Source organism: Caretta caretta, chromosome 1 (genome assembly GCF_965140235.1).
Source record: "Caretta caretta isolate rCarCar2 chromosome 1, rCarCar1.hap1, whole genome shotgun sequence".
NCBI classification, from domain to species: domain Eukaryota; kingdom Metazoa; phylum Chordata; order Testudines; family Cheloniidae; genus Caretta; species Caretta caretta.
Genome location: NC_134206.1, coordinates 198,648,828 through 198,668,863, shown reverse-complemented (window position 1 = coordinate 198,668,863; position 20,036 = coordinate 198,648,828). Strand labels below are relative to the sequence as shown.

The 20,036-nt window shown below is 39.5% G+C and overlaps 1 protein-coding gene across 9 annotated transcripts in view; it reads left to right on the top strand.

The window, feature by feature from the left end:
* TFG (trafficking from ER to golgi regulator) overlaps positions 1–20,036 on the top strand; it is a 34,459-nt gene that overhangs the window by 774 nt on the left and 13,649 nt on the right. For 4 of the 9 annotated variants that reach the window (XM_048816797.2, XM_048816789.2, XM_048816822.2 and 1 more), the window contains exons 2-6: positions 3,015–3,143; positions 5,433–5,641; positions 15,673–15,756; positions 17,632–17,778; positions 19,146–19,316. In XM_048816797.2, coding sequence (XP_048672754.1) covers positions 5,458–5,641; positions 15,673–15,756; positions 17,632–17,778; positions 19,146–19,316 — 586 coding nt within the window. In that variant the 5' untranslated portion in view covers positions 3,015–3,143; positions 5,433–5,457. Of the gene's footprint in view, positions 1–3,014; positions 3,144–4,079; positions 4,206–5,432; positions 5,642–15,672; positions 15,757–17,631; positions 17,779–19,145; positions 19,317–20,036 lie in introns of those variants that run through there. The other 5 variants (XM_048816831.2, XM_048816813.2, XM_048816851.2 and 2 more) reach the window with 4 other exon arrangements.

The following is a 20,036-nucleotide window of genomic DNA, read 5'->3' as shown; positions in this document are numbered from 1 at the left end:
GCTGTGTTCGCGTCTGGCCTGATTCGCTACTTCACGCTCCTTCAGAATCAGGCCCTCTTAGGCCAGTCTACACTTAAAGATTAGAGCGACCCAGGTGCCTCACTCAGGGTTGCAACACATTGTGCACCCTGCATGGGGTGGTTAGGGTCACCCCCAACCGCTGGTGTAGATGCTGTGTCTCTCATAAAGGTGGAGTCACTATATCCCCAGAAAAATTCCTTCCGTTGATGTAGGAAGCGTCTATGCTATGGTGTGTTAGGGCTTGGCTACACTTACATTTTATAGCGCTCTAACTTGCTGGCTCAGGGATGTGAAAAAATCACCTCCCTGAGTGGAGCAAGTCAGAGCGCTTTAAAGCGCTAGTGTGAACAGCCTCCCAAGTGCTGGGAGCTAATCCCCTTGTGGAGGTGGATTACCAGGAGCTCTGGCAGAGACACACTGCCACATTCGCAATTCAAACCGCTGTTGTGGGAGCACTCCTGTGACAGCGCTTTGAAGTTTCCAGTGTAGCCATGCTCTTAGTGCCACTGTACTGTAGACATACTCTTACTCCATAATATGAATGTCCATACGTGTAGTTAATTGGGAATAACTAATCTGCTCTGCTTTTATCTCTCACCCCTCCTTGTTCTGGTTTAAATTTCACAAACAATGTAGACAATCCCATATTCATTTTGCTCTTCTGTTGCCTCACTTATCTTTTTAGTTCAGTGAGAAAAGTCTCTCTGACAAGGAGTGTTTTGTCTTTTAATGCTTTGTTTAGCAGGGCTTAATGTTTCCCTGCTCCTAGCTCTGCTTCTGCTATATGAACCTGCAGGCAAATCAGAGGATTATGATATCGGTTTGCTATAGAAATGATTGTGAGGTCACAAATTTAGTATGGATTTAATTACCAGATGCAAATGGGAGATGGGCTATGAAGGAGGGAGAATTCTTAGTCATTAACAAATATGGTAAGAAATTATGGAGAAATATCAAGAAATTTTTGGTGAAAAATTACCTTATTCAAATGTGATGATTTTATCATCTTATTTAGAATGTTTGAATTTTTAAGACAAAGTAGAGAGAGTTTATCACTATCTGAAGCATATCAGCATTCCTTAAGGAAATCTGACATTTAGCTACGTCATAGACACACAGAAAGAAAATACAGTGTGAATGCTGTACATCTCAACAGTAAAACAGCTTGCATCATTTTCTATAACAATTAAACAGATCCAGTCATCAGGATTTTTCTTTTAAATCCTATATAATTACCTCATGCAGGGTGGAGAACAGTTGGACAACCAACTGCAGTTAGAAGCTTCTTCTTGTTCTCTTTTTGTAAAAAGAAAAGGAGTATTTGTGGCACCTTAGAGACTAACAGATTTATTTGAGCATAAGCTTTCGTGAGCTACAGCTCACATCCAGTGAAGCTGTAGCTCACGAAAGCTTATGCTCAAATAAATCTGTTAGTCTCTAAGGTGCCACAAATACTCCTTTTCTTTTTGCGAATACAGACTAACACAGCTGCTACTCTGAAACTTCTCTTTTTGTGTGAGACATATGAAGTGAATTTCCATGAGTAATCTTAGCAAATAAGCTAAAGTGCTTATGTAAGCATGTTACTGTAGTTGATTTTCCCTAAGAATGTATGCAGTGGTACACTCCATGTATCTGGAGGCCACTTTTAGCTCTGGGATTCCAGGCTATAGAGTTGGTTCTTATGGTTGCTAGTAAGGTTAAAGTGTGATTCTCATGCCAGAGCACACTACGTACATACACATGCACATATATAACTTAAAAAAAAGTTAATTTGAGATAAAATTTGTAATTTTATAGTCCTTGTCTCCGCTTCCTGGTTGGGAACAAGAGCTGTTGGTGCTGCTCTGACATAATGAAGGAACGTTTTCAGAGCAGCGTGAGGGTTAGACAACTGGAGACCCTACTAAAAACTGAGTGCAATGTGTGGAGTGACACTGCCCTGCCCCCACCCCTTTTCTCTATATACAAAGAAGCCAGCATTGACTGACTAGAGGGGGCTGGGATCTCTAGTCCCTCTGTCTTCTTGTGAGTCTAGATGGAGACAGCCAGAGAGGCGAGAGTTGGGGCTGCTGACAGTTGTCGTCAGCTTCAGTTAGGGGAGTGAACAAAATGTCCTTGAACTGGTTCATGTTTCATTACCCTTTCCTTGTCTCTGTAGCAGGAGTCATTTATCTTTCACCTTTCTCTAGCAGTAGCACCATGGAACTTTCACTAGCTTCATTCTACCCCTGTAACAGTTGCTTGTCTGTAGAAAGGGAGTTGTAAATCTGTCACTTAGGGAAAGAGCCCATGAGCAGGGCTAGCTGCAGTAACCTACCAAAAGGGAATGAAGGTCTCCTGGTAGTGGGGCAGGAAGGCATTCCTCTCTTGCCCACCTTTCCATTTGTCCCTTATCTCTCTTTTCTAAAGAGCCATCTTCCTTTCAGTGGCTGTGGCTCTCTGGCCAGGATTGCCACTATACTTCCTTTTGTCCAGTTTAGCTCTTTTTCCTGTGGAAAAGTGACATTAGCATTTCTCTGCTCCAAAGAATCCCTGTCCTCATGCTGTGCTGAGGACTTTCATTTAACGTCAGAGCAGCTCCACCCTTTAATCAGGAAGTTGAGGCCTGGGCTATAATATTGCAAATTCAATCTAAAATTTAAACTTAATTTTTTAAAATCTATTTTTGGATGTTGAGAAGATGGAGGTTACTAGAACAGATGTTTAAACAATGTATGTGTATTTTGGGTGATGACCCCTTTTATCATGTCTGTTTTGAAAGTGTTAGACAGAAAAGTCTAGACTGTTAGCAATTGTCAAGCAAAATTATGAAAGCTGGTATATTATGGGTGAAATACAATCTTCACTGTTACTCAGACTTTAAATATCAAATTGTTAAAGTAAATTCTTTCTGTTTCTTCCCTGTAACATGCCAAGTTGGATGATGTGGAAAGCACGTAGCTGCAGTGAAGGCTCACAATAAGTTAACGCTTCTTGGTTTTCTGATGCAGATTCCATGCCCTATCTATAATCTATCACTGATCAGCATCGCTTCTGGTAGTGCATGGCGGGACCTCTGAACACCAGCTGGAAGTGAAGCAGGGAACCTGAAAAACAGTCTAGCAAATCTGTAAGACAAGGTAATTACTGTTAGATATTGGTGGCAAGGAAGTAAAGGAAGATCTAGAGGTGATATGAATGTCATAAAAACAGTTTTCATAACACTTCTTTCCAATAACTCATCACATCTCACAAGTCCTGGAGTGTAAATTCCCCTGTCCAAAAAGCATGAACAATGCCATAGCCGTGGTACAAGCTTCAGTATGTTGCTCAGCGAATGTGTCTGAAGGGTACTCTGAGTGCAGTGAAGAGGGCTGTATAATACAGTAGCACACTCTCTGTGCCTGTCTAATTCCCATCCCCTTTTCTGAACTACCAGAAAAAGTGACCTTTGTAAGATAGCTGCTTGTTTGCTTTTTTTTTTTTTTTTGAAAGCCGCCATATAGTAAGCACATCAGTCAGAACAATATTATTGCCTCTTGTATAGGAAAACCTGTTAGATTCAGATGAAATCACAAAAGAACAGAAGTCCTGAGTTAAGGCCTTAGTACTCCCACTTGTGTTGTAGCATCACAGTATAGTTTGGTTTCTTGTTAGATGTCAAAACACTGGGCTAAATATGTGGAGAAGCATCAAGATTAACGTACTTAAGGCCTTATTAGAAAAACTTTTCTCTTATTATGTAAAGTGAAAGAGACGTTCTTCATGTTGAAAACTTTTAAAATTGATCAACTTCAGCAAGTTTCTAATAAATACGCTTTAAACAGTATGTTCTTAAGAAGAAAAAAAAAGTGTTTATCTAGTCTTCTGCATGTGCCTATAAGGATTTTTTCAAAGGAAATTGGGAAGAATCAAGAATACCCAAGCCATGGCCCCTCCCTTTCTTCAGTACACCTTCCTGTCTGCCTACCTCTTTGGCAGCAGGGGTTTTGAATTGTAAGACTTCCTAACTTCTGAACTCTCTCAGGTCTCCTCTGAAGGTATCAGGATAATGAAGAAATCCCTCTTATTTCCTCCCACTCCGGAGCCTGGCGTTCCCTGACATTATGCAAGGATCTGGAGAGAGAAGAACGGTGTTCCCCAGGCTCTTTTCCTAGGCTTCCTTTGCACGCCTATCCTGAGAAACATTTTTCTGCACAGTGGTATAATGAAATATTTTTGGCAAACAAAACCTTTCGTACTCTATACTTCTTTTGCGTTAACATTTCTTGCTGAGGATTTCTGATTGATGTTTTTCTGAAATTTGGTGTTTCAGGCAAAGTAGTAATTTTCAAGCTGTATATTTTTATTGAAATAAAAATTAACTCAAACGTTAAAGTCCAAACTTTCATTGAAGTTACAACTACTGATTTAGACACTGCTCTCCTAATATAGGAATAGTTATAAGCTTCATAACTACATAAGAAAGCTTTCTACCTTCATTTAACTTCTCAACGAATTTGGGAATTTAAAAAAGGCTGAAAACAAAGCTGAAATTTAAAAATAACTTAAATAGGTTATTTTTTGCTTATTTTAAAAAAACCCATTGTGAAAAATAGGTTTGATGTAGTTTTCTCTCTTTATTGGTTGCATCCTAAAACATGACACATGCATTAGTAATCAGATGTACTGGTTTTGCAGGAAAGCTTAAGTGTGATCTAGCCACTTACAATGAAACCAGTTTTTAGATGGCACATTTCCTCTTTTTCGCTTGCATCCAGAGTGACACACATCCCAATTTGATCCTCCTTCCAAACTCTCCTTCTGCCAAATCTCCTCCACTCTCCAAAACAATAACAAGCATTGTTGCTTTGCATTTTATCTACATTACTTGTGGCTGTGAGATACCATATTTGTGGGTCCCATAGAAATAGCTATAGAGATGATCATACATGCCTTTTTTATTTATCAAGGCAAAGTGCTTTTGCAGTGTTCCTAGTCTCCATGAAATGCACGTATCTCTCAAATACAAACCCTGAATTATTTTACATGTAAATATATCTACTTGAAGGCACACATCATAACAGGGTAAAAGCTACATTTTGAACAAAAATAATTTTTTCCCCGTAGCTTTGTGGGCAGTAAAAAGCCTATATTTCATCTCAGAACTTCAAAATTTGGCTTAAAACACAGAGCAAAGATTGTTTTTAAATATCTCATTTTGTAAATCTCCATTTTGCACTTGAACAGTTGTGAAATGGCTAATAAATTAACAATTGAGAGAACATAGTTTTGCATAGATGTACCCAAGAAAGCTGCTCTAGAGCATATTTTCACAATAATGTTTCTGAAATCCAGAAAGTTACAGAACTGTGTATTGTATAGGACTGTGGAGGTTGTGAAACAAATAATCTTCTAAAAGATGTTGTGTAAATGTTTTTTGTTAACAGGTCTATAGGAGATCTGGAGTCCACCATGAACGGACAGCTGGATTTAAGTGGGAAGCTGATTATTAAAGCTCAGCTGGGGGAGGATATTAGGAGAATTCCTATTCATAATGAGGACATCACCTATGATGAGCTAGTGCTGATGATGCAGAGAGTTTTCAGAGGAAAACTTCTGAGCAATGATGAAGTCACAATAAAGTATAAAGATGAAGGTATGGTTTTCTTGGTATTGATTAGATACAATTTATGTGAGACTGCAAACTGTCATAAAACTCACCTTTTGAAAATTACTTCTGGATATTTCCGTTCTTGGGATATATAAACTATTTATATTATGAGATTATGCCAGTCTATAAAAGCTGTTTCTGTTGAGACTGTACTACACATCTCCTCATGTATTTGACAGATTAGAGGGAGGTTACAAAAAGATTCATGGCTCCAACCTCCTGTAGTCTCTCCTTTGTCACAGTAAGATGTTGACATTAGCATAGTATCTGTGGTCTGATACTTTTTCCTGTTATCACACAGCTGCGGATAATTAGAGAGGTAATCAACCTTAACTCAGTCTGGTCTTTTGTGTAGGGATCACTTTTGATTTCTCTGTGGCAGCTGCCTTTTGTTGGAAGAAAACCTTATGGCCTTTCAAAAACAGTTTCAACAGTTTTGAAAATGGCATCTTCTACCTTGGTCACCATGCAAACACCTTTTATATATTAGAATTCTGGAGAATTAGCTAAACATGAATTCCCCACAGGAAGAGGGGCCATGTCCTATAAAACATAAGGAAATCCTCTTGACAATTCCAGAGGAAAAACTTAAGAGGAATTCATTTCTTCCTAAGTACTTCCTCATCAGCAGTGATTGAACCATTGAACATGGTGGTTGGATTCCATGGGAAAAGAGGTTACACAATTACAGTATATCTTAATGTATCCACAGAAAAATCTCATAGATTGATGCTCAACAAATATAGCCTCAAAAATGAATCTGACACTTCAATATCGAAGAAATCCTGTGTTTTTGGGGGGGAGTGGAGGTAACCAACTGGATAGCACTGTTCTTGAGTGCAGGATTGATTGTAAACTTCCTTTTAATATTGTGTTTTGAGATGAACCCTTACTCGCAGGTACCTTTTGCCAGTGAATTAGTTGTGGAGATGCTTATGTTGCTAAATTACTCCTCTGAAGATAATTGCAGTTTCCAATAATGTGATAACAGCACCATGCAATAAAAGAGTTGTTCTTAATTTAGGCTAGAACCATTTGTAAAGGGGTCTAAGTGAAGATGGGGATATTATATTCAGGGGAAATACTTTAACATGTAAATTCCATTTTGAAAAGTCTTCTGTTTTTTTTTTTTTTCTCCACCGTATACACTTCCTAAATTTTATAATCCCTTTTTGAGATGTTGAACCAACAGGGACAGTAATTGTGCCACCTTGATTTAGTGGGGTGGGGGTCAGAGATCCTTCAGGATTTATACATACTGTCATGGCCACAAACTACAAAAAAAAAAGGGGGATGGGAAGGGAACCCAAGTAAAAGTGGATAACAGCACATCCTGCTTTGCTCATGGGAAAAGGCTTTTCTTCTCTCAGCCACTAATAAACTCTTCTCCCACGCTCCCCAATTAATGAATCATAATAGCCCTTCCCACTTCCTGATTAATAAATACTGGGCTGTTGCTCTTAAAGACACCATTTCCTGTTTTAAAATTGGTAGGAATTTTTAATAATTTTTCACTTTATTTTTTGTGAATTTAGTGTTTTGTTTTATCCATTTTATCCCTGTGGGTGTGGGAAGGGTTGGGGTCCTGCCACTGTGAGGGAGGCGGGATGCGGGATTGCCGAGCAAGCCCCCTGCGCTCATTCGGCAGAGGTGACTCTTGTCCTGAGGGGCTGGGCCAGGCTTCCTGCTCTGGGCATCACCTTCCACATGGGGTTGCAGCACCACTCCGGTTTGGGCCGGTTGCCCCTCTGCCATGACAGAGGGACAACTGGGCCAAATTTGAGTGAGTAATGCTGTGACCCTGTGTGCTAGGTCATGAAGCCTGGAGCGGGGAGCTATGCCCAACTTGCTGCAGCCAGCTGTGTGGGTGAGTTTTTAATTTTATTATTTTGTGTTTGCAAAATAACATGGTGTCATAAATATAAAGGGAAGGCTAACCACCTTTAAATCCCTCCTGGCCAGAGGAAAAACCCTTTCACCTGTAAAGGGTTAAGAAGCTAAAGATAACCTCGCTGGCACCTGACCAAAATGACCAATGAGGAGACAAGATACTTTCAAAGCTGGAGAGCGTGGGGGGGAACAAAGGGTTCTCTCTGTCTGTGTGTGTCTTTTGCCGGAACCAGAGCAGGAATGCAGGTCAGAACTCCTGTAAAGGGTTAATAAGCAGTCTAGTTGGATATGCGTTAGGTTCTGTTTTGTTTAAATGGCTGATAAAATAAGTTGTGCTGAATGGAATGTAGATTCCTGTTTTTATGTCTTTTTGTAACTTAAGGTTTAGCCTAGAGGGATTCTCTGTTTTGAATCTGATTACCCTGTAAGGTATTTACCATCCTGATTTTACAGAGGTGATTCTTTTACTTTTACTTCAATTAAAATTTTTCTTTTAAGAACCTGATTGCTTTTTCCTTGTTCTTAAGATCCAAGGGTTTGGGTCTGTGTTCACCAATGCAAATTGGTGATGATTTTTATCAAGCCTTCCCCAGGAAAGGGGGTGTAGGGCTTGGGGGGATTTTGTGGGTAAAGATGTTTCCAAGCGGGCTCTTTCCCGGTTATATTTTGTTAGACGCTTGGTGGTGGCAGCAATAAAGTCCAGGGACAAAAGGTAAAATAGTTTGTACCTTGGGGAAGTTTTAACCTAGGCTGGTAAAAATAAGCTTAGGGGGTTTTTCATGCAGGTCCCCACATCTGTACCCTAGAGTTCAGAGTGGGGAAGAAACCTTGACACATGGGTTGCTAGTTACTGATAACCCAGAACCATATGATGTTGCATTCATATGGATCAGTGTGCTAACAAACAAAGCCCAGGAGGGGATACCAGTGGGGGTCAAGTTACAGATGACTGAGTCAAACCAGAGAACAGAGTGAGTTACTACTCAAGTATCTGCCCTAATGGAGGGAAAGTAAAATTGCGCTGTAATGGGGGGACTTCAGGTTGGGATACTGTAGTACAGTGGTCTCCTTCAGCATGCCCCACGTGGCCTGAAGTGGTGCCCTGCCTCAGTTTCCCTCTCAACCTTTTTCATTCAGGGCCCTCTGGGGTTGGTGTGAGTATTCAGGTAGATTTCTTAGCCAGGTAATAACTCTATTAGTTGTTTTCCAGGAACCAGGAGTCTACAGCCCTTCGCCCCGGGTGGTGTACATTTCAGATCCCTGCTGTTAGTATAGTAGCGTATTACCCTCCTCTGGGAGCTGGGTACAACTAAAGTAGCCTCTTCCCCCTTGCCTCAGGAATCCACAGCTCTATCTCAGAGCATGTTTAGGAGAAAAATGCTTTTCCTCCTTGGATCAGGAATCCATTGCACTCCTGGATTGGGTTAGCTAATTAAACAGTTTCTCCTTTCTTTGACTGGGTTAGAGTTCATTCCTTGGATCAGGAGTTTATCTCTCTCTTTTTGGGGCCAGACTAAAGGACTGGGATCTCTCTCATCTGGGATCAGGAGTCCTCAGCCCTCCTTCCCTGTTCATCTCAGTTGGCTGAGAGAGACAGAATCCCTGCTGCACCCTACACTGTAGGGCTGCTTGTCCCAGGCCCTTAAAGAGAGCCTGGATTTTCCCTACATGCTAATCCCCTTGGGATTGCTTCCTTTCTCTTGCTCTGTGTTTGGCCACTTCTAGGCTTTTTTTTTTTTTTGTTCCGGCCTTCCTAAAACAGGGTTCTCTGGCCCTCTCTGTGCTTAAATGACCAGTATAGCCTGTTACAGAGGCATATGGTGGAGATCTCATGAAGTCAGCAGTAAAACATGAATTTCTAAAAATTATAGATGGTTGTCTAACACAAAAAGTATTGTACCCAACATCTCCAAAATAGAGTTGCCGCCTCATGATAGATAAGTGGAAGTTGGTGGGTACAGTGATCATGACCTGATCACATTCAGTATGGGCAGATGACAGTCCCAATCAGTAACAGATAAACTTGGTACCTCAAAAAGGCTAATTTCCCAAAGATGAGGAAAATTATGAGAGAAATTGACTGGGAGGAAAAATTTAGATAGAAAAATGTGAATGAAAACTGGGTGTTTTTAAGCAAGAGTTTATTAGATGGGCAAAATTCCACAATTTCACAAGAAAGAGTATAACTTTGGCAAAAATCCCATCTAGATTCAGTGGTGAAGTTAAGGCAGAAATTGGAAATAGCAATCCGTATAAATTAGAATTTATGAAGTGGAGAAGGTTAATAAGGGAAGCTAAAGACATTAAGGGACAAGCCATGCTTGGCAGAACTAAGGACAATAGAGAGGTGTTTAAGTATACTAGGACCAAAGAAATTCTGGCTATTGTATAGGTCTGTTACTAGATAGAGGGTAAAATTATTTGCAGAAAAGGAAGAAGTATTGATAAATATTTTTGTTCTGAATTTGGAAAGAAACAGGATGATATACTCATATTAATAAGGATGATATACTTTCCAGTCCAATAGTAATTTAGGAGGATGTTAGATAATATCTACTAGTGATAAACATTGTTAAATCACTAGGCCTGGATAACATGTACCCATGAGAGTACTAAAAGAGTTTGCTGAGATCATCTCTGGCCTGCTGATAATTTTTAATAAATCTTGTAATACTGTAGAAATTGAAGAAGACTGGAAGAGTGCTAATGTTATACCAGTATTAAGAAAGGGCAAGCAGGATGACCCAGGTAACTATAGGGTGGCTAGCCTGAGCTCAGCGTTGGGCAAAATAATGGAAAAACTGATCTGGGATTCAGCTGATAAAGAATCAAAGGATACGATTAATGGTAGTCCGCATGGTTTTATGGAATATAAGTCTGGTCAAAGAAACCTGATTTTATTCTTTGAGATGACCTTTATCAGTGAAACACACAACTGTCACACAACAGTATGATTAAAAATTTACTATATATAATATTAAAGCACATGTCAAATAGATTAAGAACTGGCTGACAGAGATAAAAATGTAATTGTCAATGGGGAAATATCATTGAGTTGGGTTGCTTCTAGTGAGGACCTGTTGGGATTGGTGGTAGGCACAACTTGGCATTTTTTTCATAATGATGTGGGAATAAATGTGAAATCATTGCTGATAAAACTTGCATGTTAAAGACTAGAGTGATAAATAATGATGAGAGGGCAGTCATACAGAGCAAGCTGGATTGCAGGGTAAACTATCCCATTCAAACAATGCTTTTTTTATTGCAGCCAAATACAAAGTTTATATATCTAGGAACAAGGAATGCAGGCCATACCTACAGAATGGGATATTGTATCCTGGAAAGCAGTGACTGAAAAAGATTTAGGGTTCATAGAGGACAAGCAACCGAATGTGAGCTCCCAGTGTTTGGCAAAAAGGGCTAATGCGATCCTTGGATAAATAATCAGGAGAGGTAATGACTAGGAATAGGGAGGTGATTTTACCTCTCTATAGCATTGGTGAGACAGATGTTGGAATCCTACCTACCGTTCTGCTTTCCACATTTTAAAAAGGATTTTGGAAAAGTGGAGATGATACAGAAATGGACCGTTCAGGGATCTTCCTGGGCACATCAGAAGAGAGGGCCATAGAGGTTGGTGCCCTTGGACACCGTGCAAATAATCAGACAGTGGGAGTAGAGGAAAATGACCAGTTCTAGGGAGACTTACTGCATATTTTCTAGGACTGCGAACTCATGGCCAGCTGTGAATCTTCTCATGACATCAGAAGGTAGCCCCTAGTTCCCTCCGGACATACCCAGTGACACGCTGTGTTTTTGGGTCTGATAGAGCGTCCCTTACATCCTTCCAGAAATAGGTCTGGTGTCTTTGGGGCAGTGGTAGAATATTAAGATCTTCGGTAGCAAGCACTGCTGCCCGGTGGTGGCGGTGCCAAACAGTTCCTCCAGCAGCATCAGCAATGCGGGGGGGGGGGGGGGGCTGCGCCTGAACTGGGAAATCAGAACAAGAGCCTTTGGAGGCAAAATATAGGGTAACTTTAAAAAGTTAACCATTTGGGGAAAATATCAAAACAAAGCGATCTGATATTCAATCACTTTTTTTTAGAAAGTGGTAACACATCTGAAAGCTAAAAAGGCCATAATCTTATATTTTGTTACATATGGCAAAATAAAATTTCCAGTAAATTCTCAGAATGTAGTGGGGATAACTTCTTGTTTAAGAAAGTGGAAGAAGTAACTAAGGAGACAGCCATTGCTATAGGCTTGAATCTGACTAGGAGGGAGGAATTGCGAATCTTAAGGTGGAAGGCAATCTGGCTAGAAGTAATTGTGGAACAATAGATTTTACAGACTTTAAAAAAGCAGACTTCAAAAAAAAGGTGAAGTGTGTCCTTATTCTGCTGCGTGCACTCCTTCCTTTCCTTTGGAAGCAAGAAATCTATCATTTCATAATCACTTCTAACCAGATTGTCTTCCACCTTCAGATTCGCAACCAATTCCTCCCCGTTAGTCAGAATCCATTCTGTAATGGCTGTCCAACTGCTTGAAAGACTTATTTAGAGTAATTATCAATGGCTTGCTGTCAAACTGGGTGTGCATATCTAGTGGGGTCCTACGGGGTCAGTCGTGGGTTGGGTACTATTTCATGTTTTCATGTTTGACTTGGATAACAGAATGGAGAGTGTGCTTATAAAGTTTGTTGATGACACCAGGCTGGGATGGCTTGCTAGTACTTTGGAGGACAGGATTAGAATTCAAAATGACCTTGACAAATTGAAGAATTGGTCTGAAATCAACAAGATGAAATTCAGTAAAGACAAGTGCAAAGTAGTATGCTTAGGAAAGAAGAAATAAAACGCAGAACTATGAAATGGGGAATATCTGTCTAGGTTGTACTGTTGGAAAGGATCAGGGAGTAAAAGTTGATCGCAAAATGAATGAGTCATCAATGTGATGAAATGGCTAATATTCTGGGGTGTATTAACAGGAATGTTGTATGTAAGACACGGCACGTAATTGTCCCACTCTACTGTCATTGGTTGAGGCCCCAGCTGGAGTAGTGTGTCCAATTCTGGTCACCACACTTTAGGAAGGATGTGGATAAACTCGGAGAGTCCAGAGGAGAGCAACAAAAATGCTAAAAGGTATAGAAAACCTGACCTATGGGGAAAGATGGACCTAGGTATGTTTAGTCTTGAGAAGAGAAGACTGAGGGGGGACCTGATAAATTTTCAAGTATGTTAAGGGCTGTTCTACAGATGACAGTGATCAATTGTTCTCCATATATGCTGTAAGTAGAACACAACTTAATGGGCTTAATCTGCAGCAAAGGAGATTTAGATTAGGTATTCGGAAAATCTTTCTAACTATAATGGTAGGTTCTCCAGTAGGATTCCAAGGGAGGTTGTGGAACCCCATCATTGGAGGGTTTTAAGAACAGATTGGAAAAACATTTATCAGGGATGGCTTTCTTGGTCCTGCCTCAGCATAGGGGGCTGGGTTTGATCACCTGTCGAGGTCCCTTCCTTCCAGCCCTATGTTTTTATGATTCTATGACACTAGTTAATACTTCAGCATGATTTTTTGTAAGAAGATGGCGCAACTAGAATATTTAAATCTTCAAACTTCCAGTTTTCAATCTTATCTGCCTGCAATTAATCTTTACTCAGAATATATATCTAAACGTTAATTAAATTTAAGATGGTTATTATTTTCACCCTTAATTGTTGGCCATTCCCAGTATTTGTGCTGAAAGCTATCTGAATTTTTAGCGTGGCCTCCAAATGAGTTCTTTGGGGAGGAAGCATGATTAGGACAGGGGATTTAGGAGTCAGGACTGCATTCTGTTCCCCGCTTTCTCTTACAATATAATCCTGAATACGTCACTTAGTTTCTCAGTACCTCAGTTTCCCCATCTGTAAACAGAGATCGTCTGAGGCTTAAAGTACTTGTAAAGCACTTCCAGATCTTTGGATGAAAAGCAGTTTATAATTACAAGTTATTCCCTTCCTTACAGAAAGCCGGGAATGCACACTTACCTTGGAAGTTTTACTGTTTTTGTTGAATAATCTGAGGTCTATTTAAAATGTTACTGCTCTTTTTATTTGGTTTCATATATCATACATATATCATTGCTTGCTGTGAGCATTGGATTAGTTATCTGACAGGGAGAAGTATCTCTCATGCCCCATCTGTGAGTGGAAGAAGCTACTGACGTGATTGTCTTGGGGCAGATTATAATCATTAAGGGCTTAATCTGAGGTTTTGTGTCCTTGCATCCTTTGGCTATTAGAAGAGTTGAAAGCACTCAGCATTTCATAACGTTGTCCTAAAAGTTTGAGATCCACTTAGGATTATCCTTGTAGTTGTGAAGGCAAATGAAGAGGTACAAACTCCCAACATCTGTCTTTAACAGGAGACATGTTCAGATCCTCCATGTTGAAATAAATAATTGGGAGCTAAGGTTTTACACCAAACTTCTGGGTTTAGAGATGTCAGAAATGTTATTCTAAGTCAGGGATTCTCAAACTTCATTGCACCGTGACCCCCCCCCTTTTGACCACAAAAATTACTACATGACCCCAAGTGCGGGGAGCGCTAAAGCCTGAGCCTCGCCGCCTTGGGTAGAGCCCAAGCCCCAGCAAATCTAATGCCGGCCTTGGTGATCCCATAAAAACAGGTTTGCGACCCACTTTAGGGTCCTGACCCACATTTTGAAAACCGCTGTTTAAAGTGCCTTGACCCTTTCAAATCTTCCCACTACTTTTGTTGTAGAGAAGCCTGGAATGTTAACCATGCATTTCCTCAGGTACTGGATTCTTAGCTTTTTGAAAGTCACTGAAGTGCCTTCTGTTAATGATGCTACTCTGTGTTGATCAGCTTCACACTCTGATACTCAGAGATTGCAGTTTCTTGGATTATTTACACCTATCTGATTCTGGCTTCTTGACTCATTTTTTCACTTATGACATTTTGTTTTTGCAATAAACAGAATTGGGTTTGGTTTACACAGTCCCTGGTTATTGAGATTAAGGATTTTCTGCTCCAGAAAACAATCATGATAGACCTGTGTCAACTAATGAAGTTCCGGAGCACTGTTCTGAGCCATTTGAAATGGACATGTAGTAATTCTAACTGGTGGGAGTGAATCACTAGAGCCTCTATTGGAATGTCTTCACTAGCAAAGTTAGAGCGGTGCCGCAACAATGATTTAACGTGGCTGTGTAGTCGCGGCAGCAGTGCTGGGAGAGAGCTCCCCTAGCACTATTAAAAAAAACCCCACTTCCACGAGGGGAGCAGCTCCCAGCACTGGGGCACTGTCTACGCTGCCACTTTACAGCGCTGAAACTTGCAGCGCTCAGGGGGATGTTTTTTCACACCCCTGAGCAAGAAAGTTGCAGCACTGTAAAGTGGCAGTGTAGACATGGCCTAACTCATCCACCCTATGTGCAAACATTTACAGGGGTAGGTTGACTGTGTGTGGAATTTAAAGTCCTTCCAAAAGTATGGTGTCTGAGTTCCATCTAAATGAGTTATTCTGCCAATTTCTCTTCCTTTTCCTTCTTGCATATCTTGTTGAAAATTTCCTTATATGGTTCCTCTAAAACTCCTTTGTTTATGGAATAAACAAAGCACACTTGAATATCCTTGTTTGTGGAATAATCCACTCTAGAAGTTGTCACTATCAAGCATATTAAAGTTAGAGTGGTTAAAAAAAATACCACCGAACTTACCTTAGTGACTTCTAAAATGCTCTCTCTGATTAATATCTCTCTCATAATTTGGTGGAAGGAATATCTTTCCTAATCTGATTTAAATAGCAAATTATAAATTACCTTTGGTCATGTCATTAAGACTTAAGAAAGGATGGGGTTATTTAAAAAAAAAAAAGCGTTCTTAACTCTGTGCATTTTACATTAGCCCATAATTGTATTTGTCATGTACCATTGTATATGTAAATTGTAATGTAACATGTAAAATTTTTTTTCTAGTTGCTTTAAAACGAAGTTTAACAAGTTATGATTAGTTTCTAGAAAGCAAACATCTTACTTTAAATGGGCATTTGAATTATAGATGGGACTTTTTGTGTTACTGTTCAATATTAACTATTTTTAAATTCTTTACAGATGGAGATCTTATAACAATTTTTGATAGCTCAGATCTTTCCTTCGCAATTCAGTGCAGTAGGATACTTAAACTGACATTGTTTGGTAAGTACAGATGTTTTGGGGATCTTCTTTATTTCTTTTAATTCAGGCAACAGGCTCTCTGTATGCTGGTGACATTTCCTTCCATGAAGGCTGTTTATAATTAAAAGGATGCCATACATTTAAAAATTACCTTGCTGCCTGAAATAGCTTTCCCTGTTGTTATAAGAGACATCTAAGCTTACAGAAACTGCAGATTAGAAGGAGAAATATTTTTGCAGCTTTATTTAATTCATTTGGGAGAGCATTGTGTTTAGGGAATTTCATTGTTTTCCCCATACAGCCATTCACTTTCCTTGGTTTGTGTGGGTCTTCTAGACAGCAATGTAGGAGAGAAGCATTAGAAACAATAAAATGTGGTTATAAAACTACAAAAAGGGGGCTTCAGACAGGTATAAATCAGAAGGTTCTTAGCTCATTTTCTTGTTTAAAAAACTGAATAGATTTCAAGTTGACTGTGTCCTTTTAAGGAGCTGTTTTTCAGCCAATGGCCACTGTTCAAGCAACTAGTAGGCTTGATATATAGTGCTCATACAGCAGTTAGCATCCTCTGTCAAGAGACGTAATGAGTCCTTGAGCACTACTGTGGCACTGCCTTTGTGCATTCTGTCCTTTTGTTAATTTTATTGTGGAGCAGAAAGAGGGGAAATGTTTTCCATTTTGATTTGTGATAATTGTATTGTACCATGCACACACACTCGGGAAGTACAGTGGGAAATGAATTGAGCACAGAGGGCAGCCACTCTGGTGCTGGCAGTGCATATAGACCTTCTCTCTGCTTCCACTGTTAATAGGCCTTCTCTAGCGATGCCTCAGGCTTAAATTAAGAGGAAAAACTGTGGGACTGCAAGCATATGAAAAGAGTTTGAATCCAGAGGGTATATCGACACAGGGATAAAAGACCTGCGGGACAGCCATGGCTGGCCTGGATTGGCTGACTCGAGCTCATGGAGTTTGGGCTCGGACTGGAGCCTGAGCTCTGGGACCCTTCACCCTCACAGAGTTTTAGGGCTTGGGCTTCAGCCCGAGTCCGAACGTGTATGCAGCAATTGTTCAGCCTCAGAACGTGAGCCCAAGTCAGCTGACCACGGCTTTTTTATCCCTGTGTAGACATACACTAAGTGGACAGAAAAACATGAGAGAGTTGTGGTGGAAAATTTTTTTGTTCAAAAAGTACATTTTAAAGATTGTTTAAGCATACCATTTCTTACATGTAGGTTCTTATCACAGCCTTTTTTGCACAGACATTAGAATATGTTAGTTTGTATTTTGTAAACTGTTCCTGACTCTTTAAGGGACACTGTCAACTTAAACATGACTAAACATTTTTTTACCTGCTGTTTACAATTAACACTTAAATTGCTGCAACTGAAAGATCAGAAAAAATTTGATAACTGAAAAAGAATGAATTCTTGGTTGACCTAAGCATATTGCAGGCTGGTGCATGCAAACTTCTCCATGCAGCTCTGGTAATATGCAATAAGGTGCCAAATTGGGTTGTGGTAAATGTGCATTTTGGACCCGTGTGAGATTATAGTCTGTTTTCACTCATGATCTACAATGACTGTACAAAGAAAAGGAGTACTTGTGGCACCTCAGAGACTAACAAATTTGTTAGTCTCTGAGGTGCCACAAGTACTCCTTTTCTTTTTGCGAATACAGACTAACATGGCTGCTACTCTGGAAAATGACTGTACGGATACCTACAGTGCCTACAATACACTTGATTTTTAAACTCCCTCCACAAAAGAGAGAGAGATGTTCTTCTTTATGCTTGACATCTAGGAATACTACTGTGTAAGAAAGTTGTTTAACCTGTGCCTGCACAAATGTTACTATGTTCCCTCAGAGTTCATTTCTTTAATTACTATTTTATAGTTAATGGGCAGCCAAGACCTCTAGAATCCAATCAGGTGAAATATCTCCGTCGAGAGCTGATAGAACTTCGCAACAAAGTGAATTGCTTGTTGGATTGTTTGGAACCACCTGCTGAACCAGGGCTTTCCACCAGCCTGCCTGAAAATGGTAGGTCAGGCATTTCTACTGTTAAAGAATTGTCTGAATTAAACTGTGTGCTCTTACATCCAGCAAAAAAGGGAGTCTTGCCTACTAATTCTCTCAGTCTGCAGACTGCTCCTCAGTTGCTGATTTAGAAACTTAAATTGCTAGTGCCCTTCAGATAACTTACTTACTGTGCTTGTCTTAAAGTCTTTCAACTAGTAGGGGTATTGTACCAAGTTAAGAAACGTTGACTGACTTTCTTAACTGGTTACTTTGAAGATAATCAAGTATTATCTTTCAGAGTACTCTTAAATATTATTTAGATCATTTAAACTCCCCTGTGAGCTAGGTAAGTAGTAATATGCTTATTTTGCAGATGGGAGGAGAGAGAGGAGTGGATGCTGGAAAGATAATGACTTACCTAATCATTGCTTGGAACCAAGTTTGGAACTCAAGAATCCCTGGCTTAGTCCTTTGCTTAATACTTTAGATAAAATTGCCTTTCTGATGCCTAAAAGATGTGATGTTCCTTAAATATGAAACAAAACAAATATTGATGTTTAAGCAGCAATTGTCAGGGTGCATGGCATTTTATGGGGATTAATAATCAAACGGGAGAAGTTGATTTGAAGCATCAGCTGCTAATCCCTAGAAAAGGATCTGAGCCTAAGTAGTTGCTCCATTTTTCCTTAATCGCAGCAATGTGTCTGACATATGGATTTTCTGGGGGGTAGTGCAATTTCATTTTGATAAATACAAAGAATTGTACCTTACCAGTCAGCTTAACTGAATCCTCCTTTGAGGAATATAATAATACCCAATCAGAGACACAATAACAACACTTAATATATGGAACTCTCCTGACTGTTTTTCCTCTGTTGGGCAGCTTCATTGGGGGTTCTCTAGTTGTTGTCCTATGCTGGGACAATTTAGAAAAGCAGGCACTTACTGCAGGTGGGGGTAGAAGTCTTGGGATCTCAGGTTTTTTTTATTATTTGTATTACCGTACAGCCTAGGAGCCCCAGTCAGGAACCAGGAACCCATTATGCTCGGTACTGTACAAATAGAACAAAAATGATCCAAAGAGCTTACAGTCTAAATAAGTTAGTGTACTATCACTTTCTGCTACAGAAGTGAGTTAAGACTGAACCAATTTCTATTGACCTCCGTAGCGGGTATGTAGATAAGCTTCATTCTCCAGTTATTCTGACGTCAACTTACAAGTTGTATGTGCAGTTTTTAAAATTTACTATGCAAATTATATACATGAGCAGCCATGGAACATTTAACTTCACTGGTTCCTTGTCACAGAATGGTACTTCAAATTGATACACCAATTAAAAATTCTTGAAAAGGCTTATGTAACAGAAACAAATCTATTGCTGTGTTAGTAGATGCTGTTGATGGTAGTGAAGAAAAACCTGCTGCTGCTGACTCTTCTGTCAAGCCATCTACTCAAGTTATAGCAGCAAGTATGTCTGCTTTTGATCCATTAAAAAATCAAGATGAAATCAGCAAAAATGTCATGTCAGCATTTGGGCTGACAGATGATCAGGTGTCGGGTAAGGATATATATTTTATTGAAAATAAAGCGCAAGAGATTTTCATTGTTGGCAGTTAAAACTTCAGTGTTATGAAATAAAGACTTCATAGTATGATTGTGTTAGGTTACTATTTCCAGTCAGTACTTTGTTTTTACAGAGTTCCATGATATGGTAGTTTTAAACTGCCTGGGTTGAATTGGCTTACAAATTCTGATGGAATATATGTAAGAGATTTATATTTAGATTTCTAGTTATGTGGAGAGCAAAAATAGCTTACAGTAATTTAAACTAAAACAATCAGCTTACTTTTAATAGAAAGTTTTGGGGCCTATACAAGTAAGTGGGCACAACTGTATTTAAATCCAAGGATTTGCACCTGCTTATGCAAGTTGAACTAAAGGCCTAAGGGTTTCGGTCTATTGATGTTACTTAAGTGAGGGGTTTAAACAAAAAAAATAAACCTTTTCCCTTTTTTTTCCGGATAAACTTTCCTCTTCCGCTTTCATTTATAGTGAGCTTTGAGTCAATTTCACTTTCAGAGTTTCTCGCGTTTGCACAAAAAGGCAATGTAGAGTGGTAAATACTGGTCAGAATTTAAAAAAAAAACAACCAAACCTCCCCATTACTATTTTAAATAAACATTACTAATGATTATCCTTAATTTACAGCAGCACTAAATTTTGTTTAAAGGATATAACAAAAGAAGCAATCATTTGCCAGTTTATTTGCTAAGCATCA